General features: G+C 34.8%; 1 protein-coding gene across 9 annotated transcripts in view; it reads left to right on the top strand.

Moving 5' to 3' along the window:
- Nucleotides 1-27,411, top strand: part of BCKDHB (branched chain keto acid dehydrogenase E1 subunit beta) — a 235,262-nt gene that overhangs the window by 163,364 nt on the left and 44,487 nt on the right. For 8 of the 9 annotated variants that reach the window (XR_013992523.1, XR_013992524.1, XR_013992525.1 and 5 more), the window contains exon 10: nt 22,140-22,288. Coding sequence is in view for 6 of the 9 variants with exons in the window: in XM_081037742.1 (XP_080893868.1) it covers nt 22,140-22,280 (141 nt within the window). In the remaining 3 variants the exon portion in view is untranslated. Of the gene's footprint in view, nt 1-22,139; nt 22,289-23,789; nt 24,080-27,411 lie in introns of those variants that run through there. The other variant, XM_081037734.1, reaches the window with a different exon arrangement.

Here is a 27,411-nt window from a genome sequence, read left to right as displayed (position 1 = left end):
CTCTTTCTCAACATTAGGGGACTATTAGAGAGAAAAAATATTATTTTTCTTATTCGGTGACTATTTTCCCTACCAGTTCAGCTTAAGGTAAAGGCAGCTGAGAAAAATTCATTGGCTTTAGTGATTCAGAGGTCATTTGTAGAAGCTTTTCATCAGTACATTGGTTCTCAATCCTGGTTGTACATTAGGATTGCCTAGGGTTTTAAAAAATCCTGATGTCCTGACCATACCCTAGAATAAATACATGAGTCTTTGGGTGGGGTGATGGTGGAGGGTGTGACCAAAACATCTATATTTATTTATTTATTTATTTATTTATTTATTTATCTATTTAAATTTTATTGTTTTTAATTTTTAAAGATTTTTATTAAAATATAGCTAATATACAATATTATATTAGTTTCAGGTGTATACCACAGTTATGCAACCTAAAGAAGTGATCACCATGATAAGTTCAGCAACCATCTGACACTGTAAAACATATAATATTATTGACTGTATTCCCTAAGCTGTACATTACATCCCCATGACTTATTTGTTTTGTAACTGGAAATTTGCACTTCTTATTCCCCTTCTCCTCCACCCCCCTTTTTAAATTTTTCCATTACAGTTGACATTCAATATTATTTTATATTAGTTTCAGGTGTACAGTGTTGTGGTTAGACATGTAATTTACAAAGTGGTCTCCCTGACTAGTACCCATCTGCCACTATACATAGTTATTACCATATTATTCACTATATTCCCTATGCTTTACTTTACATCCCCATGACTACTGTGTAATAACCAATTTGTACTTCTTAATCCCTTCCCCTTTTCACCCCATCCCCCGAACCTGTCTCCGATCTGGCAACCATGAGCTTGTTCCCTGCATCTGTGAGCCTGTTTCTGGGTTTTTTGTTCATTTATTTTGTTTTTCAGATTCCACATATAAGTAAGATCATGTGGTATTTGTCCTTCTCTGTCCGACTTATTTCACTTAGTGTAATGCCTTGCAGGCTCATCCATGTTGTCACAAGTGGTAAGATTTCATTCTTTTTTTCTTTTTTATAGCCGAGTAATATTCCATTATATATGTACCACAATGTCTTTATCCAATTGCAGAATATCTGTTTTTAAAGCTCTTTAGATGATTTTGATGTGCAATCAAGTGGGAGCCTTACTCTAAAGAGTGTTGTAAGGCACACTTAGATTCATGTCATTCCAGGAATGACTGGGAGTGGGTTGGGGGGAGAACCAAGACAGGAAGTGTAGACTGCCATTTTGGTAAAGTTTCATTGTGACAGGAAGAAGACAGATGAGACAGTAACTCAAGGAACTATAGCAGAAGATATATAGCACACTCATATCTGTAACAACATATTAGCATATACAGAGAGTGCCAAAAAATGTATATACATTTTAGGAAAGGGAAAAGCTTTAATGCTGTATGCCGATAACAAAAGATGAATAAAAATCACGTTTGACTTGTGCAATTACAAGAGGTGCTCCAAGTGGTTGCCATCAGCATGCAGACACTTCTGATTGCTTGAGCATAGATAGCATCTGTTAAAATGTGTTTAGTTTTTTTGGCACCCTCAGTATGTGTTAGCATAAATAGCAATGAGTCCCGGTCACTCCCATACAGCTGCAAATCAACAATTTAAGGGTCAAGCATAAACTTGCAGTTCACTAAAGCTTCTGTGTAATTTTGTACACCTGTCTCTTCCCCTTCTCTCCCCATCCTTCTCTTTCTATCCTCTCCCCCTGCCTGTGGTCACCTTGTCCTTTTCCTTCTTAAGTCAGGTGGTAGGGGTCTGGGTATCAGATGCTTGCTCTCAGAACTGACTTACCTCATGGTGGCTATATGGCTTTAGCATTTCCAAGCAAGAGGTCTATATTCACCCTGATTAGACCATAAAGGTTGTATTTCCTGAGCCAGTGACTGAAGTCAGGAGAATGGAACATGCCAATTTACTAAGTCTGTGGAAGCCCACCCTTGAACTGGGAGAAGTGTCAGCTTCCCTCAAAATACTTTGGGGAAAGGTAGAAGAAGAAAAGTGGATACCTAAAGGAAAATCTAGGCACTATTAAAAGGAGAAAGTGAGAATGAATGCTGCATAGATAGCCAGTACTGTCTATTACATGATAGATGTCATAGTGATTCAATACAATGAATTATTTTATATATGCTAATTATTGATACTTTTTTTATGGGGACATTTTGAATGACATACATACAGAAAATACTATAGTGCTAGCATTTCATTGAGCATCCAGTATTTCAGGGAAAAGTCATTTTTCTGTGGTGCTTTAGAATATAATATGATACATATAAAATAATAATTTGATATATCAAAATCTTTTCTTCACTTAAATACTGAATGTATAGCAATCTGTATGTCTCACTATTTTTGTGTGTGTGAAGACTCTCATTACTTCACAACATTGCATTAGGGTCAGAATCTAGCCTTCTATCATTGTAGTTCTGGAGATTTTCTGGCAAATGCATTGCTGTCTTTCCTCTGGTTACTGTTTTATAGAAAAATGTACTTCCTGGGTATATCATTTTAAGAGTCTGAAAGCTCTTTGTCTAGAAAATGGGACAAATGCTAATGAGCTTTAAAGGACTCTCAGAGCCTCCTGCAGAATGTAATTAGCAGTTGAAATAAAAGAAGGTTGTTCATGGTAGGGTACCAGATGGGAACCGGACTTATCAGGGGGAATCCTTCATGGGCTGTGTGAATGCCTGACCACTGTACTGTACGCCTGACGCTGAGGGAGAATAATATTGAATGTCAACTATAATTTTATTGTGTGTGTATATATATATATATGTATGTATAAAAAGATGAATACAAGTCACGTTTGACTTCTGCAATTACAAGAGGTGTTCAGAGTAGTTACCATCCGTGTCCAGACACTTCTGATTACGGCGAACTACTACTTGAGCATAGATAACATCTCAAAATGTGTACACATATTGGCACCCCCAGTGCCAATATGTACACACACACACACAAAATATATATATATATATATATATATATATTTTGTGTGTGTGTGTGTGTGTGTGTGTGTGTAGTTGCGAAATGTGGAGTACAGAATAGTGAATATAGTCAATTGTATTTTAACAGCTATATATGATGTCAGAGGGATAGTAGGTTGGGGATGTTTATCACTTTGTGAGGGGTGTAAATGTCTAACTATTACGTTGCTTAGTACATCTGAAACTAATAAAAAAAATCACACCCTTACCATCTAAAAATAAATAAATACATACATACATAAATATATACATACATAAAGGTTATTCCTGAGAGGTCTGAAGACTAAGATAAAGCTCATAATTATCAGTTTTAGAACTGTTTTGTGTATAGTTGTAATTGACATATGTTAGAATTCATCTATTTAATGGTGATGATAATGCCCTTAAGAAAAAACAAAGCAGTTTTTAACAGGAGAGTGAACAGAAAACCCGCTTGCTAATTGCTGGAAGTTTAGATTGTCAGACTTCAATTACCTCTGTTCGATTTAGAATTAAAGTTTGGTATTATAAGTACTTGAAAAGAAAAAAACCCTATTAACTCCAGTCCAGTCATAAGAAAATCATCAGACAAATCCCATTCTACAGAATACCTGACCAGTAGCCATTAAAACTGTCAGGGTCATTAAAAACAATGCAAGTCTAAGAAACTGTCACAGCCAAGGAGAGCCTAAGGAAACAAGAGGACTTAATGCAATATGGGATCCTGGAGAGGTTCCTGGAATTGAAAAAGGACGTTAGGGGAAAACTGAAGAAATGTGACTAAAGGATGGACTTTTGTTAATAATAGTGTATCCCTATTAGTTTGTTAATTGTAATAAAGTTACCGTACTAATGTGAGTTGTTTATCATAGTAGAAATTGGGCATGGGATATATGAGAACTCTCGTACTTCTCTCTTCACAGTTTTTCTATAAATCTAAACCTATCTTTAAATTTGGGAATAAATATTGCAGAAAAGAGTAACTGCAGCAGAACCTCAATGCTCCTGCTTGACTAAGGCCAGAAGTCCTGTGTTCTTTAGCGTCCTCTCTGCAGTGCCCTTACATTTGTGTTTTAGACCCTTGTTTTGGTATTTGATCTGCTGTGTTGCTCTGTGTTGGTCTTTTTCATTGTAGTGTAATAAATTTAAGATTAAGAAACAAGGAAACTAATATCCACTGTATGTCAGGCATGTACTGGATTTCACTAAAATTAACTTTTAATTTTTAGAAGCCTGTGAGATAGGCCTACCATTTGCACAAATCAGCAAAAGTAAAATTCATAAGACTAAGTAAGCTTGTCTAGAGTCATAGAGATGCTTACTAACAGAGCCTACACTAGAGCCTGGTTATTACCTCAATTCTAGGACTTTCTAACTCCTTATATCTATATCGCCTTTGTTATGGAAAGATGCACAGTAGCAAAGTATTTTTTTTAACTTTTAAAAAATTTAAAATATTAGGCACTCAGGTAGTTGCAAAAATAGTACTTACAGTCCTGTATACCCTTCACCAAGCTTTCCTCCTTGATGTCATTTTATATAACTTGAGTGCAATATCAACACCAGGAAATTGACATCGGTAACTGTTAACTGGACTACAAACCTTTTCACTATTTAACATATATTTACATTTGCATATTTGTGTGTGTGTAAGCCTATGCAATTTTATCCCATGTCTAGTTTTGTATAGGCAATGCCACAATCAAGGTACAGACTGTTTCTTCATGACACCCTTATATATTTGCACCCTCCCCCATATCCATCCACTGGCAACCACTAAGCTTTTCTCTGTCTCTATAGTTTTGTCATTTCAAGAATGCTTATATAAATGGAATCACACAGTAAGTTACTTTCTGAGACTTTCTCCACCAAGCATAATGCCAAGCTAATGACATGTAGGTTGTTGTGTATGTCATTAGCTTGTTCCTTTTTATGGCTAATTAGATTTTCATGATATGTATGACTGTACCACAGATTTTTAACCATTCTCCCATTGAAGGACATTTGAATTGTTTTCAGTTTTTATTATGAAAAAGCTGTTGTATTTGTGTACACATTTTTGTGTGGGTATGTTTTCATTTCTGTGGGATATGTATAAATGCCCAAGAGTGTAATTGCTGGGTCATATGGCAAATATATGTTTAGTTTTATGAGAAACTGCCATACTATTTTCCAGAGTGGCTGTACCACTTTACATTCCCACCACCGATAAATGTGAGTTCTCCACACCTTCTCCAGAGTTTGGTGTTGTTACTATTGTTATTTTTCTGTTCGAATAGGTATGTCGTGATATCTCATTGTGGTTTTAATTTTAATTTTCCTAATACCTAATGGTGTTGAACATCTTTTCATGTTCTTATTTGTCATCTAATTCCCTGTTGGTGAAATGTCTGTTTCAGGCTTTTGCCTACTTTTAAATTAGATTATTTCTTTTTTTAACTGTTGAATTTTGAGAATTATTTATATATGCAGTGATACATGATCTGTCAGATATGTAGTTTACAAATTCTGATCTTCCCTTGAGAAGATGGTTCTTACCCTTTAACTCCCGGGGGTCAAACTTTCTGGGTTTTCATTACAAAAGAAATAGTGTTTTTCCACCTTCTCTCCTTATTAAAGAGATTCTGACACTCTCCTTTGGGATTCTTTCCCCATTCTTTTTTTTTTTTTTTTTTATGGTAATAAGATTATTTTCACCAATATGGCCAACTGTCATGTATTTTTTTTTTATCCCATCACTGTGAAGTTAGTCTCCTTTAGTATTTATTCAGAATTAATCTTAAACAAAAAGCTTTTGTGGCTTCTTAAGGTCCTTGGAGTTTCTTTGTTTTGTTTTCCTTCCCTCCTTTCTTTCTTTTTTTTCCTTATTGTTAGTTTAGTTTCTTTTGGCTCTGTGGCCATCCATATTTTATTGTAATTTTTTGACATTTGTGTCTTAAAATAGTCATCTGACATATTATTTTTTTAATGGTTAAGGACATGACTTATTTTATTAACTTCCCATGATTAACACACACTGTATGTCTTACTACTAAGATATTTTACATTTTAAATAATTTCAAATATTGCTAGAATTCAACAACACAACTGAAAACTGCAGCTGATTATAAACAATCACACATCCAGGGACAATAGAGTATTGTTTTTCATTCTAAATTGTTTCTAATTGCCATGTTTATTCAGCATTTACTGTGTACCAAGCCATCTGTTAACCATATCATATTTATTAAGTCATTTTATTTTGTTTTTTAAAGATTTTTATTAAAAATATAGCTAACGCAACATTATGTCAGTTTCAGGTGTACACTATAGTTGTTTGACATTGACATAGTGAGTGTAAGCTTTGTCAAGAATTCAGGACTGAAATTCTTTTTGTTCAAAATCTGCTGGCTCCTATTGTTATCAGTATTGAAGGGCTAAGGACTCACAAGCCCTTGCCTTCCTCTTAGCCTGGGAAATGTGAAGATAAATGAAAACTGGAATTTTTCAGGTCAGCCTTTACTAACTGAGTGTCTGCTGTGTGCCAGACATTGTCTGCTTAGATGACTTCTATTAAAAGGAGTCAGGAAGGACATTTTACTCTTTCAGCAACTGGAGTTTGATTTCCTTTATTATCACGCTGATCTGTGTACACTGGCAGTATGGATGATTGAGTAGAAAAGCTAGAGCCTCACTGTCTTGTCTCTAACCTAGCTGATAACAGATTCAGGACAAGGACCCAAGTTGTCTACTTTCTAGTACAGTATGAGTCTGAAACACAAAGAAAGCAAGATGTTTTGTCATTCTTTACTATTTCATAAAGGAAACATTTTTTCACAACTTGAAAATATAATTGGAATTTACTTAAACTTCATACGAAATTAGCCTGTACATTGAGATTCTAGTTAATAACCAAAGACATTTCCAAGGATTTTCACACAGTCTCAGTTTTTCACGGATTTTCACACAGTCTCAGTTTTTACAAATCAGAATTAAAATGAATGCTAAGCAAATACAAATATATCCTTCTGAACTTTGTATAACTAGGTACATAGAAAATTTTCTGGTTATATTTTACTGTCATTTTAAGATCACCTCACAATCACCCCCAAGTTGCTAGGTCGCAGAATTATTATAGGACCAGCTTAGAATTTGCTGTATTATAATTAGCCTTGGTGACTGACAACACAGACAGGACATGAATGAGTGGGACACGTTTTTCTCTGCTGCCCCTAGGTACAGCATATGAAAATTTGTTTTTGTCTGCAGTAGATTCCTACTCCTTGCCAAATGAACAATAGACACCATTTATAAAAATATGATCTTTGTGCACGTTGCTAGGTTACTCAATTTTGAGCTCTTTTTCTTTACATAATTATGAGAAACCAATGATGCAGTGATAAGAAATTAAAAGAGGAAATTGGTAGTGTGAGTAAATGGGAAATTGGTATTATTATTATCAAAACACTGGAATGGTAATAAATAGATTACTAGAAGAGAAAAGGTATTTGAATACTAGCCAAGAAAGAATTCCAGTTAGTCACAAACTGTAGTAAAGTACTTCCAATTTTAAGCCCCTTATTTTTATTTTTCTAACTTCCTCAGATGTGGGCATTTCAGTGTTGATCCTTAAAACATTTGTACTGAATGAAATGATAATTTCCCCCAAACTACACAGAAAAACAACTGCTCATATCATGTACTTGGTCTTACTACCCTCATCGCTGTATATTTTTTGTGTCTCATTCAGACTATCAGCAATCCTATTATTCATCTCTAATGATATTTCTTACTTCCTATAAATGAACTCTGAGTTTACCTGGAGAATCTTGTAAATCTCCATAGCCACTCTTGCATGTTCTCTGTGACATACAGATATGTAAAATATGAAAACCGTCTGTCACTGTCTTCCTGCCAGGGCTGGTCTGTTAGCCAGCCACCTGGCGATCTGGTTGTCCCCTCCTTTTCTGTTGCTCTGTTGTTGCGCCTTTGGTGTGCATGCACCCCCTCCTCCCTGTGCTGCTGTACTCCCATGGGCTTTTTCTCCATCGCTGATTACACCAGGTTCTTTTCTGCCTCCATGCCTTTGTGCTTATTTTGTCATCTGGTGGGAATCCTCCTTCGAGGTTCTTGGCAGAGCTGCTTCCTCAAGGTTTTCAAATGCCACCTCCTCTGAAAACCCTTCCCTGAGCACTCTGTACAACTTAGAACTCCCTGCTACTATGTCTACTGTAAGCCTCTACTCACTTTCTAGGACTTCCTTATACATATACCCCCCTAGCTAGTAAAACTCTGTGATAGTAGGGACATCCTGGGTTCTGAAATATTTGATTGACAAATGACTGAATAAATGAATTAAAAAAAAATCAACCTCAAGGTCCTGAAAGCTTCCTGGCATTTGAGCTGAATTTGAAAAGTGGACTTTGTGAGGATAGCAAGGGATAGCAAAATCAGTGTTTGAGAAGAGAGAGGTTTTTTTTGTAAAGGTGGTATTATAAATAATAAGCTTTGCAATGGAGGTGGGCCTGTGTATGTCTGTCCTGGGCTGTGAGGGAAATAGGGGTAAATAAAGCATAAGTTTTGGGGAGCCAGGCAAAACTTTTAATTAGGGGGGGAACATGATTACAATGGCAGTGGTATGGCATCTGGCAGACGAGTAAGACAGCCTGCAGTAAATTGCTAAGGAGTAAAAATCCCTACATCCTACTTCCTGTCTTGCTTATTTTGTGCATCATCAGTGACTAAGGCCATTAATGCCCTAGAGTGAACGAGAATATAAGTCAAAACTGGAGTTGTTTCATTAACAAATATTTACTGATATTAAGTCTGCATCAGGCATTTTTCCTCTACTACAATAGGCTATGAAAACCAATGTGCATGACACTTTGCAATGTTGGTTTTGCACACCTAAAATGAGATACAATTTAAAGATATACCTATTAATACTTAAGACAGTGAAAACAATACTGCCAAATAATTACTGCCTTCAGTAGGAGGGAGATGTATTTAATTTAATAAATGCAGTCAATTTGGTTAGCAATGAATTACCCTGTACACTGATACTATATATCGGAAACAACCACAGATAAGAAATATAACTGTTGAAAATGTGTGCTGCTTTTAAGAAACTCCAAGAGTTGCATGGAAGCATATGTTGCTTTCTTGTTATCTGTTTCGCTTCTGATACGTCGTCGCTCCCTAGAGATCAAATTTCTTCTTCTGCCTAGACCCATAACCCACTCCAGCTGTAACATCCTTAGATTACTTATGTCACAAATGATACTCGTTTTGAAACTGGAGTACAGTGGCTGATTTCACTAATTTTGCATTTATTATAAAGTTGAATTCTCGTGAAATAATTCAGTTAGCAAAGATATAGTTTGTCTTGCACAAAAAGTGGTATGTTTCAGTCTTGAAACTATTATTATCGCCACAGAAAAGGAAACCTTTTTTTTTCTCTTCTTCCAGATTTTAGTGTTCATAGCTGTTGCTTACTCATAGGGAAAGGGGAGTTGCCATAGCGATCTAACAGCCTGGAGGGAATGCGGTCTTGGCCTTAAGCATCCGGCAACCCACCCCATTTGGAGAGCCCCTCTGAAAAGAATTTCCTTTTATGGAAATTATTTGAGTTACTGAAATAAAATAAAATAGTGTAATTTCTGTAGCTCAGATTTGTCCACAGGTTTTCTTTTTTTTACACACTTATCTTCTATAATGAAAAGAAAAGCATTTATAATAAACACAGGATATGTGATTGTCTTCAGGAATTAGGTTAAATATATTGCATGTTAATTATCCCATAAATATGTTCTCAAACACACAAAGCAACCTGTACTCTTCTTCATGTGAGCTATAGAGTTTGAAAACCAATTCAACACGATGCTGATCGAAATGTATTTATCAATATTTGGAATTTTCAGTTTCAATGAGTGTTCTCAGGTGAAGAAACTCATGGCGTTATAGAAATCTGCACAGGCCATGCTGGGTAAAGCAAGTGACTTCATAGTCATGTATAAAATAGTAACATAAACCTGAAATCAGTAGTTCTGAATCTGTAGTTGCTCACAGGGCAGCTTGATGTGTGAACACTGTATTTACAGGACCAAGACCACACATTTGCTCTGCAGCTGTGTTTAATGGTTATCAGTTTGGCACGCAGCCTGATTATTTTGGAGGGAGAATAGACACTTCAGACCCCTTTTGGCAATTCCGAGGTAACTGAAGTAACTACTGCTAAAGTGAGTCATGCAAACTTAATTAGATTTGTGTATAATTAGTATTTGAGGAAATCTAAGGAAAATCCTTGTGGGTTGGTGATTTGTTATGTCAAATATAAGCATGCTCATGTAGAGAACTAGGAATTGAAAATGATGAAATTCTAATGCATTGTAACCCAGATATATTACACACACATATAATTTTTTAATCGAGCTTTTAAAAGTGATACTTTCCCAGGGATGACTGACAGGCTTGTCCCAGGCAATTGGGACCTGTCTGCTTCTATGCACAGGGATGGGCCCATCCTCACACAGCCGTGTCCACTTGATGACACTCATGTGTGTACAACTAGCTTTACACCTACAACATGAGAGCCCACGGCTATTTAATAAACACCCCCGTGCTAGCTGTGGAGACTGCCAATAACCTCTAAGGGAAGCTGGCAAGTACAGTCTGTGACAGAGAGATCGCGTGCTACACTTAAATTTACCTTTTAGTTTAAGATTAATTTAATAACAGTGTCGCATCTGTAGTCTGTTGTTTTAATTGCAAAAAAGAATTTAATTTTATTCGCAAAAGACATTTCTTTAAATACTCTAGAAGTTTTCTTTTATAGTTTTAGAGTTTTATAACGTGAGTTAACTGTGGAGAATAGTGATAAAGTATTTACCATGAGGAGAGGATTAAGTTTCATTTTCCCATTTAAATTAAGGCTAGGAAAAAATATTTTTCTAATTTATCAAAAAGCTGTCACGTTCTTTTCAAATTGCTTAGCTACCTAAGTTTATCTAGATTCTATCATAGATAAGGAAATAAATGAAAGGAAGCAAATTTAATTTCTTAATGAAGCACTTTAATAGTTTCTTGTTGTATTTTGCTTTTGTTTTTGTTTTTGTTTTGTGTTGTTTTTTACTCTTGGTAGATGAAACTTACGCTTACAGCCTACCATAGGTTTAATGTCCAGTTTTTCTCGAGAATTCACAGCTTCAGAACTCAAAATGGCAGCTCAGGACCTACACTCAAGCAAGCTGTTGGTAATGAACTAGAAACAAAGTCCACTCATGTCCACCCTTCCCCTCATTTACACATCTTCTCCCCAGAAAGTCCCTAAAAGAAACAAAACGTAAATCCAAGCTTAACCTACTGTAACTCTAATTAAAAAGACCGATCTATACTCCCCAGTAACACATCCCAAAAAGGCAGTAAACAGCTAATCCCCCCCAACCCCCGCTTTTTTTGCAGTTTTTACCTCAGCCTCTCCTAGAAACCTGCACAACAGAGAAAGGGATAGCTAATTCTAAAACTATAGTCAGAGCAATGTTACTTTAAGTTCTCCTAGTCCATCCCTTTTGAAATGAGAATAATAAGTCATTTTTTATATGATTGTTCTAAGGCAAGGGTTAGCAAATTCTGGCCCATGGGCCAAATTTAGCACACAAATCCAAATCCCCCCTCCTACCCCTAGTTTTTGTAGAGCCTGCAAGCTATTTCTAGTCTAGCCTATAAGGTAAACAAGAAAACCAATGATATGCCAGATTTTAAAAACGTTTTTATTAAAGTTGGAAAAATATCTTGATCGGGCTTGACAAAAACAAGTAGACAATTCCACTAGTTTTTGTTTCACAGGTACGATGAGAGCACTAGATACAAATATTACCTTGTAACCTAGAAAAACTCTTTGGTCCACTTTGAAATTTTAGATCTTTCTCAGTGCACCCAAGCTTAACTAAAAGATCTGGTAAATTCCAACAAAACTGCAAGTACCTGTGTTCTTTTGGTCCGTCACTTAAACTTCACCAATCTCAGCTCCTCACTTGTGCTACCACATAGAGTTGTTGAAAGGATTAAGTGAGACTATACAAATAATTATGCTTGTTTATTACTAAATAAGAACATCTCTTTGGTTACTATTTAGTGAATGTCTGGATTTTCTGTTCTCTCTATGCATGTACATATTCCTTTTCCTGAACAGATAGGCATATGGAAAAATACCTTTCTTTTCCTGTAAGCTGCCATGTTATTTCTCACGATACTGGCCAGGATGTGTTGATTAAACACAGGATTGTTTGTTTGTGTCCCTGTTTGCTTCTGTGCATCATTACGTGTGATAGGCGAGTATGACATATAGGGACACCCTTGTGATTTCTTTGGGGAGTCAGTGCTGTGTGTGTTAGCCTCTGATTCCTAATTGTGGGACCTGATTGACTTAATATAATTAATTCAGCCTCAAGTAAGTAGATTAAAAATAGTAAGTAAATGCTCTGGTCCATCTAAATAAATTATGGGAACATTACCATTTTATGCGAGCTGTATAAATTTAATTCATCTGAATTTATTATTCTACACTACCTTTGGGCAATTCTGATATTATATTTTTATACTTAACTATAAAAGTATGTAGAACTAGGTCCCCGTCACTAACCCACCCACTCACTAGTGTATCTGTATGTTTAGCAGGCTTATTAGAAATTTGTCCACACTGAGCATGCAATACAGACTTTGTGAGAATACATGCAGATTTGGGTTCCTCTTATCAGTATACAGTTTATCCAATATTGGGAGGAAGAAATGAAGCATGTGTATTTCACCCTCTAATTCTCAAAGAGCTCTCCATTCTTGAAATTCTAACATGAAAAATATGTATATGCAAATGCATAGACATTGAACCTGAAAAACTTCTTTGTTGGAAATATTAAGCAACCTCAGAAGTAGAAACATAGATATGTAAGTGCAGTAAAGAGGAAAACATATTTGGGATTCTGCATTTTATTTTAATTGGATAAGACAATAATTACAATTGGTCAGTTTGTTTTCATGAATAGGTCAAATGCATCATGTTAGCAAAAGTCATCCTCCTAAATAATGAGAGCATTTATAAGCCTTTTCTTACTCAGGTCAGAGATTCCTGCCTGAAACTTGTTTGCATTGTTAATTTGTTCAGTTATTAAACTTTGGAAGTGCTGCTATACTACTATTGGGATCCAATTAACAAGTTATTGACCATATCTCCCTAATAATTGATAATAGCCTGGAAAATTTATTTCTGCTGTGCTTTTCTTAGTAAAATTGTAGTGATCTATTGACCAGAATTAAACTGCTGAAAAACAACTTGGTCTTACTTATTCGTTTAGCAAAACCAAGTTTAAAGATTGTGTTGCTATGATACCCAAGATTAACCTTAAAATAAAGTGTGTTTAATTTCAGTAAAACTATAGACACATCTCTTCTGGCATTATGTAGATAAAGTTGATTTTTCCCTTTTCCTTGCCTTTTTTATATTTAGCAAGTTGTTTTAATATTCTTTTAAACATAAACTACAACATCAACTACAAATCTAACATTTTTAAAGAGAAGGAAAAAGCAATAAAACTCCTTTATATTATAACAAAAGAATGCCATTTGTAAAATAACAAATATTTTAGCCATTTTTTTTTTTTTTAATCCAGCTTTTCAAACTGTTTAGAAAGATGGTGCCAGGTAGGGGGAAATCAGTCTATTCAAGTAGTTTCGTTTTGTAATTAGTCTTGAAACTTAAAAAACAGGTTGCAAAATTGGGAGAGTGACAGATCCTAACAGAAACTTTTTTCATGCAGGTTCAGTCCCCCAAATTCTAAAAGAATATATTTTCTATGTCATCAGACAAAGGAATCATCAGGTCGCTTTTGTCAGAATTGATTTCTGCCTTCCGAGCACCATTTAGCAGTGTATTAGAATGCTTAGATAAAGAATTTTGTGGAAAAACAAGCAGAAAAAAATGAATGCTTTGTAGGATAATCAAAAGTTGCTCTACATCAGTATTTTAAATTTCCTGGTGCCAAACCAAGCAAAAATCCTACCTTACAGAGAGTGATTTGTTCATGAGATGAGCCAGGGCTGCAAGTCGCTTATGTTTATCATTACGCATCCACATTCTAAAGAAATTCCACTCGCAAACTTTGGTGCCGTTGACGCTTTCTTCTATAGGAAGACTTTTGAACTATAAAATTTGAGAAGCTTCAGTGGCTGTGGAAATTTGAGAGCATTGCTGTTTCTTCTTTCTCTATCGAATATAAATTGTTTTAACAAAAGCAGTGTAGCCACAGTACATTTCAAATGTCAAAATTTGCACATTGAGTAACTCAAAACGAATTTAAACTTTTCACTTTGAACTTTCAAAACCTCAGAACGTCATTGGAGACAGATTGCAGCAAATAAACAGAATGTTTTGCAGAAAGATTTAACGAGGAAATGATTTGTTTAAGCCATAGTTTCTTACAGTGCTATTCAGGTGAAAATGGTGAGGCAGCTTTGGGTCATAGGTCAAGACTGTATCTAGAGGAAATTTTGAAAGCAGAACCAGACTCTTACAGATTTTACCTGGAAAACCAAAGTGGTTTGGATGGGGTGCTAGTTTTACCTTTGTGATTGCTATTTCGTTTTTATGAGAATTAAGATTAGTTAATATTTATAAACTATTTAGTATAGTCCCTGGGCCATAATGAGCACTCTGTACTTTCTTAAAAAGTTATTTTAGACAAGATTATAAATTGTAGAAATGAGTAGTGACTTGCTTTCACCTATTTATGATTTTAAAAATAGTGAAATTTACAAAACTATAATTTTGAGACAAAAGTAATTTATATTATGTAATAAACTCTTGACTTTTAATGTTAAATTTTGATAATTGAAATTTGTTCTATTTAAGTTTCAACAGTTGCCATATCGAGATTCATAGATGATTTTACATTAATGTTTATATTCTGACATGACTATGAATTTGAGCCATGAATTATTTCTATGCATATTTTAATATCATGCTCCAACTTTGTTTTAGATAGCTAGACTGTATCTAGGGAAACCTATTTAGATCAGAAATAGTATTTCTAACTTCAGAAAATAAAATTCCATTTCAAAAATGGAGTTGGAATTTATATGAAAATACTAATTTAGAATTCAGTTTCATTCTTTAACTAGCTGAAAAAAATCTTAGAAAACAAAAATTGTACCAAATTGCCAGTAATTTGCATTAAAGAAGAAGAAATGGAATTTTTTTTAAAAGTCAGCTGACACTGAAGACTTTCCAATGAAATTAATTAATAGAGATCGCAGCTTTTAATTTAGTCAAGATTATCACTTTACATGGAAGCTTTGCTGAAATAGTTGGGTTTGACTGTAATGTTTCAGGTATTATGCAAATCTGGATAAAATTAAATTATTCATATACTCTTTTATTTAGTTATATTGTTTCAACTGCATTTTAAAAGTGAGAGACCTCACAGCAAAAAATGTTTGTTGAATGCATCTTGTATACATGATATTGGAAAAAAAATAGCACTAATGTTTAGGGGAGCCTCCTGTTAATTTGGGGGTGGATTAGGGACTCTGTTGTCTGAAGAATTAATTTCGTAGACCTGTGCTATGTAGAAAATTTGTATATACACACATACACACACACAAAGCTCTGTTTAAAAAATATGGTACATACTATTTATTAGCTTAAATGAAACATTGTTTATTTTACATTAGTAAGGTTGTATTTACTTAATTCAGGGATGAAATCAATTTTGGCGTTGCTGGCGTAGTGCTTTCACAGATTTCTGTGATTCATTTGCCGAGAAAGTATGATTTAAGACACCAGAATCATTTTTTCTCATGTGCCCAAACTCATGTTTTAGTTACAGGCAAGTGTTCATGGCAGATTTAAAACAAATTTAAAACAAATATTCTCTGATAATATTTGGAAACTGGGGGAAGTCTAACCTGACATAAATAACAAGGACTAATCAACTTATAATCAAAAATAACTTTCTACGTTCCTACACTTTAAAGCTATCAAATATACATCATTTTGGTACATTAGTTTAGTTTTTCTCATATTTTTAAAATTTAACTCTTGCACTGCTCCTTATGACCTCTAGACAACTAATTGTATTTAGAAGCAAAATCTCCATTGTTTTATTCTTAATAATAATTGACAAGGACCAAATGGTATTAGAATTCAGGTTTAAAACTAAGTACATTCAACACAAAGTGATATATAGATGATGTATTACAGAACTGTTCTCTTGAAACCTATGCAATTTTACTAACCATTGTCACCCCAATACATTTTAATTAAAAAATTAAAAAACTACGTTCCGAAATAATTTAAAACTTTTTCCTAATGTTTTCTCCTAGAGAAGAAATGATAACTCATCTGTATGTCTTGCTCAGTGCTTATTACATTTATAGCTTAAGTTACTACCCCTGAAGCAAAATATATTCTCATAGTTTAAATGTGTTATGGTGGCGTGATAATAATTATGTGATATAACTTGGAGTATTTTGTTTGAAAAATAATTTAAAAGTCAATTTTTTTTGTATTATTATTTTGAAAGTAAGTTGTGGAGTGATTTTTTTTCATTGTTCCAAGGAGGAACATAAAATCTTGATTCATCAGATGATGGTATAGGCAATGTATGTCAATTTTGACTTGTGATGTGCTTCTCATTACTGTCCTGCTTTTCTGACTTTCCATTCAATGTTTAGAAAAATTCGTTGCATAGTTCTTCAGGAAAATGAAAGGGATTTCATCAGCCAATATCAGCTATAAGAAAGTAGGAACATATATAAAAGACCTAAATTTTTCTTATCTCACTTTAAACTTCATAACTTTTCAACTCAAGATGATACGTATTCTTGCACAGTGGGCGATAGTCAACATTTTGTCACTAGAAGACCTGAATAAAAATTATCCCAAAATTATTCTTAGAAAAAAATCTGAGCCTGGAATTGCCTTGAATTGAAAAAAACAAAACCAAAATGATTGCTTTACAAATAAATCAAATAGTATCTTAGGCTGTTCTTTATTCTCCGCTGTTTTCTGAAGTTTGTATGCCTTGATTATTTTCAGTTATCTACCAGGCTCTCTTACTTGTAACCTTTCCGGTAGCTGACTGGCAGGCTACTTTTCTGTAGTAGCACTGCATGGAAATTGTGTTCTTTTCAGTGGAAATTTTTAAAACCATATACTGAACTCTTTACTATCTAACCATACAAACTGTCTTTCCAATCCCAGGAACTGGCAGTGAGTTGCCAGGCTCCCTGCTCCCCACCAGGGGGCAGCACCCAGCCCTGCCTTTCCTTGAGGCCAGAGTGCGGCCTTCATAACCTCAGTGGTCTCCACCCTCCTTCCTCAAACTGCGCTTCATTTTGCTATTTTCTTACAAGGCTGAGTAAGTGTCCGGCAAATGGTAGTTGTTCAGGCCCTGTGCTATAAGGGATATTATTATTATTTATCCGTGTTGACTTTTTTTTTGTACCAGAATCTTGTCCTTAATGACGATTTGGTCTATCATTTCAAATCCCTTGTGTTTATTATAACTTGGAAAACCTTAAGAGGAAAACAAAAACCTAGCAGTTATTGAGCACTATGATGTGTCAGGCATGGCACTAGGTATACTTCATATGGTAATGCACAATCTAGAGAGGTAAATAGGCAAGGTAACACAATAGTGTTACAAAACGACAGGAAGATAAGATAGCAGAATTGAAAGCTTGTAGAGGTTAAATCACAGTAGAACATAGATTCCCTTCAGACAGTATTCCAAATTCCATGCTGCTTCAATTATATTTGGGGGCTTTGCCTTAAAAACAACAAAAAGATTTGTTGAGAATGACTGAAACCACAGTGTGGAATGCCTGAGACTGATCTCAGTGATGTAATTCCTGTGACATGGTGACAGAAGAATCTATCATTGATGCACTTAAAACTTTAATGGGGAAATGGGGTTAAGTGTTGAGAGATCTTGAGTGATCCCACAGAAGCCCTAATACGTATACATTTACACACACATACATATAACATGTAATCTACATTCACCAAAATAGGAATAATTACAGTACAATTAATCAATTTTGAAAAAAAAACTATCAATATTTTATTTATTTTAAAACAATAATGGATCATTTTATTTTTTCTTGCCCTCTTTTACCTGCTAGAAAATTTATAGAATCTCTGTGACCTGCAATTTCAATAAGATACTACTAAGTTTGTTTTGTTTTGTTACAAAAAATAGGCAAATAATTTGTTTTGCCTGTGTCTGATTTTTATGACTTGGAATTGTAATTTCACATCATCTGTTTCCTTTTCTGGTTATAATATGCATAGCAAGCCAGATTGCTAATGTATAAATAATTTGAGTTATGCTCATTTGAATCATTTAGATAGCCTAAGAGGTTCCTGATACCTAGGACCATCTGTTCATTGCTCTGGTGTTACTTTCATGCTCAAGTGTGTACTTTCAGTTTCTTCACATGTCTTAGCCTCTACCTTCCTTGTATATATGAAAGGGGCTTCCTGGACAGAACTTAGCCTGTTATGCCTCTCAAGGTTTTGTTGTAAAACCTTCATCCCCTGCCTTCCATTTCATCATTCTTTTTTATTCCTATTATATTTATTTATTTTTGTTGTTGTTGTTAATATCCTCAACAGTAGTGCCTCAAAACTGCAAAAGAGTGACTGAAAACATGGGTTTTGTAATCAGGTTTGAACCTTACTTCAAACCTGTATGTAGCTATGTATATAGCTATTTGACCTTGGACAAGTTCCTTTACCTTGGTTTCCTCAACTGTGAAGTGGAATATAATGCCTACCTCATGGATTTGTTAAAATGATTAAATGAGATGAAATACAACTCATTTATATAGCACTGTGCCTGCTATATCATAAGTACTTGTTACTATTCTTATTAACATATTTTAGAAAGAAAATTCCCATAGTTACAAAAAGACATGTCTAGAAGTAAATTCAAATCCCATATATAGAATTTCACACAAGGGTCTTGTAGAAGGAATATCTGCTTGTCACTAAGTACCTGATTGTGTGAAAGCACATACCGCAACAAAACATATGTAGGCGTTGCTACATAATTGGTTTAGGGTTCACTTTCAGTCCTTTTCACTGGGCCTAGAGTGAATCTTTGGTCCACGAATAGCTGGAGAAAAGTTTCTCTTAGCACCTGTCTGGGTTCTCTTCTGTTACCCCTGTTTATACATGTCACACTACAATCTGTTTTGGAACCACAAAGCACAGTCCTATCTGTCATTGTTCCATGTCAAGCTCTCCAGAAAGAGAGACATCTTAACCCCTGTGTTGGAGGCTACCTGTAATCCACACAATAACCCTGTGGGCGAGGTAATTGTTTCTTCCTAATTTTATGTGGATTACTATTTCTGAATCAAAAATCATTAAACATAGTTTTTAAAATATGAGTGTGCTTATGGAATACAAAGAAAAATGTGATTAATGGAAAAGTAGATATGATTAATCCGGATTGTTTTGGAAATTTAGAGCATATGGTTGCTATAGTTATGGGGTCATAATATGGTATATAAAGAAGCAACAGATATACTTTGTGGAGAATTAATATGGTACATTGATCAATAAACATCCCCGTGAGATTCAAGTATTTCTTTTTCTACGTGTGTGTGTGTGTGTGTGTGTGTGTGTGTGTGTGTGTATACATGGCTTCTCTATGAAGAAAACTGACGGAGAACTAGAATGCCCTGTTTGGATGGTTGCCCAAAGAAACATACTCACACATAAATCGTTTGTACATGAAGCAGTTCAGTGGGAAGTAACTCTATACAGCTGCTTGACCCAAACATCTATTTCTAATTTCTTTAAAAGAAGTTTGTAACACAAGTTGTGGAAGGAATAATTTGTCTCTTTAATATACTTGTTAGCAAAGTGTTAAAATTTCAAACTGTTTCAATTGGTCAGGGTATAGCATTATAAAATTGAATCATAGTCTTCTACATCCTTGAATTATCTTCCCTGATTTTTACAATACATTTTATATACTTATGTACAGTACAATATAATCATATAATTCCCCTTAATTTATATAATTGTTTCAAAATTAAGGAAAATAAAATCACAAATTTTTGTAACATAAAATAGGAACCTTTATTCATATAAAAAGATAATTCTTCACTTTACTCTTTTATTTCAGTGCCATTTAATTATAAAACTAATACTGTGTCATAAAAACTCCAACAATATTTATGAAATATGAAGTGGAGTCCTTCCCCACCTCGTTGCCACTTCCAGCCTCAAAGGGCGACCACTGTTTACAGTTCAAGTGTGACCTTGCAGACCTTTTTCTATGCTCATGCTAACATATAGATGTATTCCTATAGTGATTCTTTTTCTTGAGGAATTAGAAACATTGCTATTTGGGGGGAAAACTAGTTTGATAATTTTAATATTCATGCTAAAAGGAGTGATTTTCACACTGACAGATCATTTTGTTATAGGCCAGCTTTCTAGGGTACTAATTCTAAAGAAAAAATATTTTGTAACAAGTGCAAAATCAAAGGTACTTAGTGAAATATTTTGCCCTTGATATTGTATATTTTGTAGTGTCCATGGTTGGCTTGTTTATGAAGAATGCAGTATTTAGGGAAGCCCGTGTCAACTAAAGTAATAAAACTGAGTTAATCTCAAATTGACTCCTTTAAAATTATTTGTTGCAATCCACTCAATCTTTTGAGATTATTACTAGTGGAATTGTTAGGTGACTCTTTAAATCTTATGTATTCAAGATTCTCAAGTTGTTAATGAAGATTTCCTGTTGGTAGGAAAACCAACACTTATTTGGTGTTAGATATTGTAAGTCACAGTGGTTATTGGGGGCAGAGAGAGGTGCATAAATGGCCAGATGGTGCCCTTTGGAGCTAATCTGTCCTATTCCTGGGCCCTTTCTGCCCCAATATTCTTGTTACTAGAAGATATATGCACAGAGCATAGGGACTGAACATCAGGCATCAAGTTTTTTTCAAGTGAACATTTCCATTCAAATGAAAATTTAAAAATACAATTAGTAAACTATTTAAGAAAATGTGAACCTCTTCAAGTTGTTTATGAAGCAAGGGAATGCATAACATGGGTATATAAAAAAATCCAGAAGTTTTTGTTTCAGGTAATAGCTGTAAATGAGAAAACTAATATCATCTTTCTATGAATAGTTTAATCACATATCTCTCTTTCTAGATTTTTAAAAAAATCAACTCTTTAAAAATTTAATTTTCAAAATTGAAATTGTCACCTGAATAAAATTTCTTCCCCCACCTGAAAACAACTTACTACAGGATTTTTCTGCAATTGAGATTTTACATGTTTACACCAGTTCTCTAGCCTTCACCAGCCTCGTGGAGTTCCTAGTCTCTCAGGGGAGACAGATAATTGGGCAACTACAGTGGAGTGTGCTGAGTGCAGTGTTGTGGGTGCTCAGGACAGAAGCCCTTTCTTTGTCCTGGGTGGTGCAGGGTTGGTGAGGTGTCAAGAAAGACTGCCTGCAGAGGTGACTCCTAAGGTGATACTTGAGAGATTTGTACAGATTAGTCAGGCAGAGATCAGTGGGCTTGGGGAATCACTGGCCATGGAACCAAAGGCATCTAAAAATAGCCTGGTTATGAGAGAAATCAGGACACAATTACATAGCTGGTACACTCGTCTGGCTGCGTAGAGTAATTATAAAAATTTTTATAAAAGCAATACATGCTTATGGTATATAAAATACAGAAAACTAAAGAAAACATGTACCCTCAGTAATTTCAAGCTGCTGAGCTTACTGTGAACATTTTGTTATGATTTTATCATGCCTTCCATTTATATTTGTAGGTCAGCATGTTTGGCATAATCCCAATTTGGCTTAAACAATAGATACATATGTATGTGGGCATGAAATGTGCATACATACATATGTGAAAATATTTTAAATAAAACTGGGATCACACCAAGCATACTGTTTGTTACCTGCTTTTTTTAACCTGATTTTCTCACATTATAATATACTTAATTATTTTAATGCCCTGAGATGCAATTGTATGTCAAGTTGAACTATTTAATCTCAGTGAAAAAAAAAAAAAAAAACAGACATCTTGAAGTTAACCATCTGTACTCTTCCTGCAGGAAGAATGCTTTCTGAACCTGGAGGCCCCTATATCAAGAGTATGTGGGTATGATACACCGTTTCCTCACATTTTTGAGCCATTCTACATCCCAGACAAATGGAAGTGCTATGATGCCCTTCGAAAAATGATCAACTATTGACCACATAGGTAAGTCTGCACTGCGTTTTGAGAAAGCTAGTGTGTGTTCCTAACAATAATGTTCTGTTACTCAAGGAACAACAATCATCAGTGTGTTGTATTTTGGAAAATGGCAACTTTCAGAACAAAATGTAGGTTTCCGAAAAACATTTAAATTTATAATATATTTTTGTTTAATAGAAACATGTTAAGCATATGTATTCTCTGATTGCTATAATTTCTAAAACAGACGCATGCATTTGTTAACACTGAATACGCACTAGATGAGGATGCATTCTGCCGTGGTTTGATTGCAAATACACCCATCATTTCTGTACATTCAAACTCCTCCTAGATAGGGATAATATTTGTTATTTCAAGAGATCCTTTAAGCACCATTAATTTAGATGCCAGTGATTTCAACTATATGGTGACCTATAACATTCTGAAATTGGCCTTTATAGTATCTGAAAAATAGGTTTGTTGAACAGGAAACCTATTAATTGTGGATAAGGAAAATTTTTACTTAAAAAAGATATCCAGCACCACCACCATTTCCAGAATCTTTTTGGCAAGTGAATAGTTTTAAATTGTGGATAATAAATTGTATTTATTCATTCCTATTTCTAAGTTGTGCTGCTATGCCCTTCAGCAGTGTTAGTCTAGCAACAATGAATTCCATTAAAAACTATTAAGTTATTTTTCAGGATTTTAATGCTATAGAAGTTGCTATTACTGACACACTGATTTTATTTTTGGCATTTTTGAAATGGTTCAAAATGCATGGATAGGATTAATTGCTTTACATGTTATTATCTAGGTTGTCCAAAAAACATAATAATACATTTTGAAAAGCCATGGTCTTTCAAAGGAAAAGAGAGAATAATAACACAGCTGTACTTCTTTAAAGATAAGAAGTGCTATATTCCTTAATTCTGTGTATGGATAGAAGATCTGGCTCACATAAAACCAGAGAAAGACAGACCTTTAAATTTGTGCAGAGAGAGAAAATAATGCCCACCCACCCACCCCCACTTTCTTCCACTATGAGCCCCACACTTTTTGTAGTTCTATTCTGAGGATATTGTTACAGATGTTAGTTAGGGCCATTAGTCCACATGTGACTGGTATTTTCTCAGACATGCAGAGGTAAATACTGTATTTCTTATGTCCTCTTCATGTCTATGAAAGTAACTGTCTTCTACAATAAGTCGCTGTTAGGACTGGTTGGGGGGTTGCCTCATTTTGTTGTCCATCTCGTCCCCTTCCATGGATCATCCATAATGGGGGATCGAGGTTAACAACGTGTGGCTATATGCCTTGTTGTTATTTTTAAAGCAAAGTTTAGGTGCTGGTTTTAAATTTGGATATGCATTCTTTTTAAACATAAATAAATATTTAAACTTATCATGAAAAGAGGTTTTCTATACTAAACGTTTAATATGGCATTAAAGAAAGTAGTCATGAGAAAAATCTATATTTAATGCATGATGGCCAGAATGTCCATAATCGTTATTGATCTCTTTTACAGAAAAGCTGGAAGATTATGACTAGATACGGAAATATTTTTCTGAATTTTGTATATTTCCTCAGACTTATCTCTTCTTGAAAATATAATTTTTATGAAATGAATCATGATGAATATTGTCTGAAAAATTATAAATTAGCTGTTGTATTAACTCATGAATTGATGATTTCCATTAAGAGTGTTTCAGATTAACTTTTTAAAATGTTCCATATAATAGTCTTATAAATTCCACTTAATTACATTTGTAAATATTGGGTGTGGGATAATATTCAATAAAGCAAAATCAGATTGTCTTCAGGTTGTGTGTCCTTTTTTTTTCATTAGTAAAAAGAATTTTTGTTGCAGAGTAATAGATTAACTTGTTGATTAGATCTGAGTAAAAATGAAATGTTTAAAAATACTGAATTTTCAACTTTATAGTATTTGGTTTAGTTGTTTATGTCAAAGGTGGTTGTATGTTGATAAAACCTCTGGAATGTTTTTCATCTTTCTTCCCTCTTCTTTCATCAAGTGGTACTGATGGACATTCGCAGTTTTTTTCCCCAGTGTGGTAGGCAGGATCATCCTTGCTGCCTCTCTCCTAATTTGGGGAGATGGACAGCATGATCCTATCTTTAGTTATAAAGGTGCCAAGCTTTTGCTATAGTTGCATTTTTTCTTTGCCATGATGTGACAAAGCAAATATTTTTTTTCCATGTTCTTTATATTATTACATAGTTAAAAAGAAAACTATTAGCAGCAACAAAAGGCTCTGATAGGAGGAAGGCTCTGACAGGAGGAAGCCTCCTTGTTGAGGAAACTGCCAGGGCCTCTTGTTTCTTATTTTGCCTCTTCCACCCTTTGCCATAGTTTAAACAGGCCTAGACAGCCTAAGGAGTCCCCTTGCAGCACCCCTCGTCCTGGCCCTGCCCTCAGAGGTGGTGCTGTTAGACCCTCTTCCATGCCACAGATTCCAGAAGAGTTTCTTCTTGCCAGTTCCAGCAGAAAGATTCACTCCTAAAAGCAGAGAAACAGGGTCAAACGATATTTTCCTTTCTCTATAAATACTGAGAAAAATGGACACATTTTCTTAGGATGGTAAGTGTGTATATATTGCATTAAAACTACAAGTTAAAAAGTTGTGTCCTATTTTTTTTAATCAGGTATTTAGAGGATGATATAGGAAGTGACATTTGTAAACTTGGACATAAAAGAAAGACACTTTATCACAGATTCTCGATGGCAGTGGGCTGAAATAAAGAACCAAAGCATGTGTTCGGGATAAAAATAAAGCCCTATCCTTGGTTTCCAAATAGCAACACCTGTATAGTATAGGATGGGGAAAGATGTACTTGTCAGCAGCAAGTTTGGAAAAGATTTAGGGAATCCAGCTGGCTTACAGTACAGGACTTTCTGAGTTTAAGACGCCAACACTCTGTATGGACTTTGGCTTTGGTCTTGGTTCTCCACCAAGGCTCCAGGCATCGTTGCTGGGAGCTCTGCACTTGCACGATCAGCCCAACAGAGCAGAAAATGTGTGGTAGTCAACCACATCTTGGCCTAGAGTGGGTTCTAGTTGAACATATTTGTTTTAGTTGAACTTATTTTTTTAGCTGATATAAGTTTAGTTGAAGTTACTTATTTTAAGTTATATTGCCATTATAACTCTTTAATACTATTTTTTTATACTCATTTGGTATTGTAAGAATTTTCCCTTAGCTATTTGAATTTTATTTTAACTTTGTTTTTGAAATAGCCAACATGGGGACAATTCTGAGGATAATCTTTGCACTAAGCGCTTGGGTCTGAAAGCATTTTCCCTCCTCCAGCTAGCCCTGCAGCCCCCACCAGTAAATACCCTTCCTCTCCAAAACAAATGACTTACAGTTAATATTAAACTCAATCTATCGTACAAGATATACATCTGCATCTAAGTAATTGTCTTAAATACGTTTATTTACATGAAACAAATGTTCCATATTGTGAAAATAAGAAAATAATAATAAGACACTCAGATGTTACACGAATACCAAATTCAAAATCACCCCACTACTCAGCCTCAGCATAAGTCTGCTCCCTGTGACAACATGAATGAATAGATAAGTGAATATATTCTTTTATAGTTAAAATTACCCAATTCCATTCGAACAAAAAATGACATCCATGTTCTATACAACTGATAGATATTATCCAAGCTAAAGAAACAGACCTGTATACATTAGAAAACCAAATGAGGCACAAGATCCAGAAATTACCTCAATCCAATCCCTTAGGTTTAAGTCACATAATCTAAAAACTCTTGGTGAGAATCCCGGGAAGTTCCATAGGCGTCCCATTTGGTTTAGTGAAATCCCTTTCCCATCAGTTTGTCTGTAGTAGACACTTGTGGTTTCTGGCTGCCTGGCATTTCTGCCCCCACCTTCTAGTAACAGCACTGCCTTTTGTGTAGAGAACTCTCTCTCCCCACCACATGTGGCTCAGAAGGGTCTGCCAACCCCAGTTCCCTCCTGCACTAGCCACAGAGATGGCCCCAGCCCAGGTCTAGTCGGCAACCTCAGAAGAGAAAGTCAGGTAGCTGGTGAAACAAAACATAGCCTCAGCGTTGCCAACGGATACTCAATTAAAAAAGACTTGTTCTCAAACTTTTACCTGTTCCAAGTACACCTGAGAAGACAAATGATGGGTTTTAACCAGCTAGGCACACAGCATACTTTTAGCAGAAAGTCTTGGCTGAGGGATCAGGAACAGGAACCCAAAGCCCACATGTTGGAATTTCCATAGAGACGTGAGGTTTGGAGACTATGATATGCTCTCCAAGGCCATCCAGTTTGGAAAGAAATAGAAAATATTCACATGCAGGCAAATATTTAGAAACGCTGATATTTGATACCTACCTGAATATAGTAATTAGAGATATTTGTCAGGAAAATGAGAAAATTAGAACAAGGATGAGGAAATCGTAATTGGAAAGGACTGAAAGCAAGAATGAAAACAAGTTAAATAAAAAGATACATCTAAAATATTGTCTTAAATGTACTTTTTACGTATTAATAAAGCAAATGTTCCACATCTGACAAAGGGAATATATCACAGTGAAGTTATGACAATTAAATTCTTTGTTATAAATGCATAATATTAAAATGTAAATACTTATAAATACAGGAGAACAGTTGAGAAGAAGGCTGTGTCACCTTTCAATTTGATAGATGAAGTAGACAATAAGTAATAGGGTTAGGTCAATAGAAATATATTTTAAACTTTATGCCTCCATAAACAGAGACTATATCACCTTTTAAAGTATATACAGCAGTTTAAAAAATTGATCATATACTAAGGCACAAAGAAAAATAACAGTAAGTTCCTCAAAGAGTATTAAAAGGCGTCATGTTTTCTGACCACATCCCAAATTAATGACAAGTATTTCAATTATTTAGAGATAAACCTAAGTAACTGTGGAACCAAGGAGGAAATGTAAAACAATTACAAAGTATTTAGAACATGAGATCATCGATGTGCTTCTGCCAGTATTTTACTCAGAGTTAAAATTCATAGACTAAATATTTCAGAAAGAAACTGAAAATGCAAGAATGTAAGTATAAAGAGGATGAAGCACAAGAAGTATGAAAAAATAATAAAGTTAAAAGCA

This window comes from Rhinolophus hipposideros (genome assembly GCF_964194185.1).
Source record: "Rhinolophus hipposideros genome assembly, chromosome: 3".
Lineage (NCBI taxonomy): Eukaryota > Metazoa > Chordata > Mammalia > Chiroptera > Rhinolophidae > Rhinolophus > Rhinolophus hipposideros.
The sequence above is the reverse complement of the archived record's forward strand: the minus strand, read 5'-3'. Positions and strand labels throughout refer to the sequence as shown.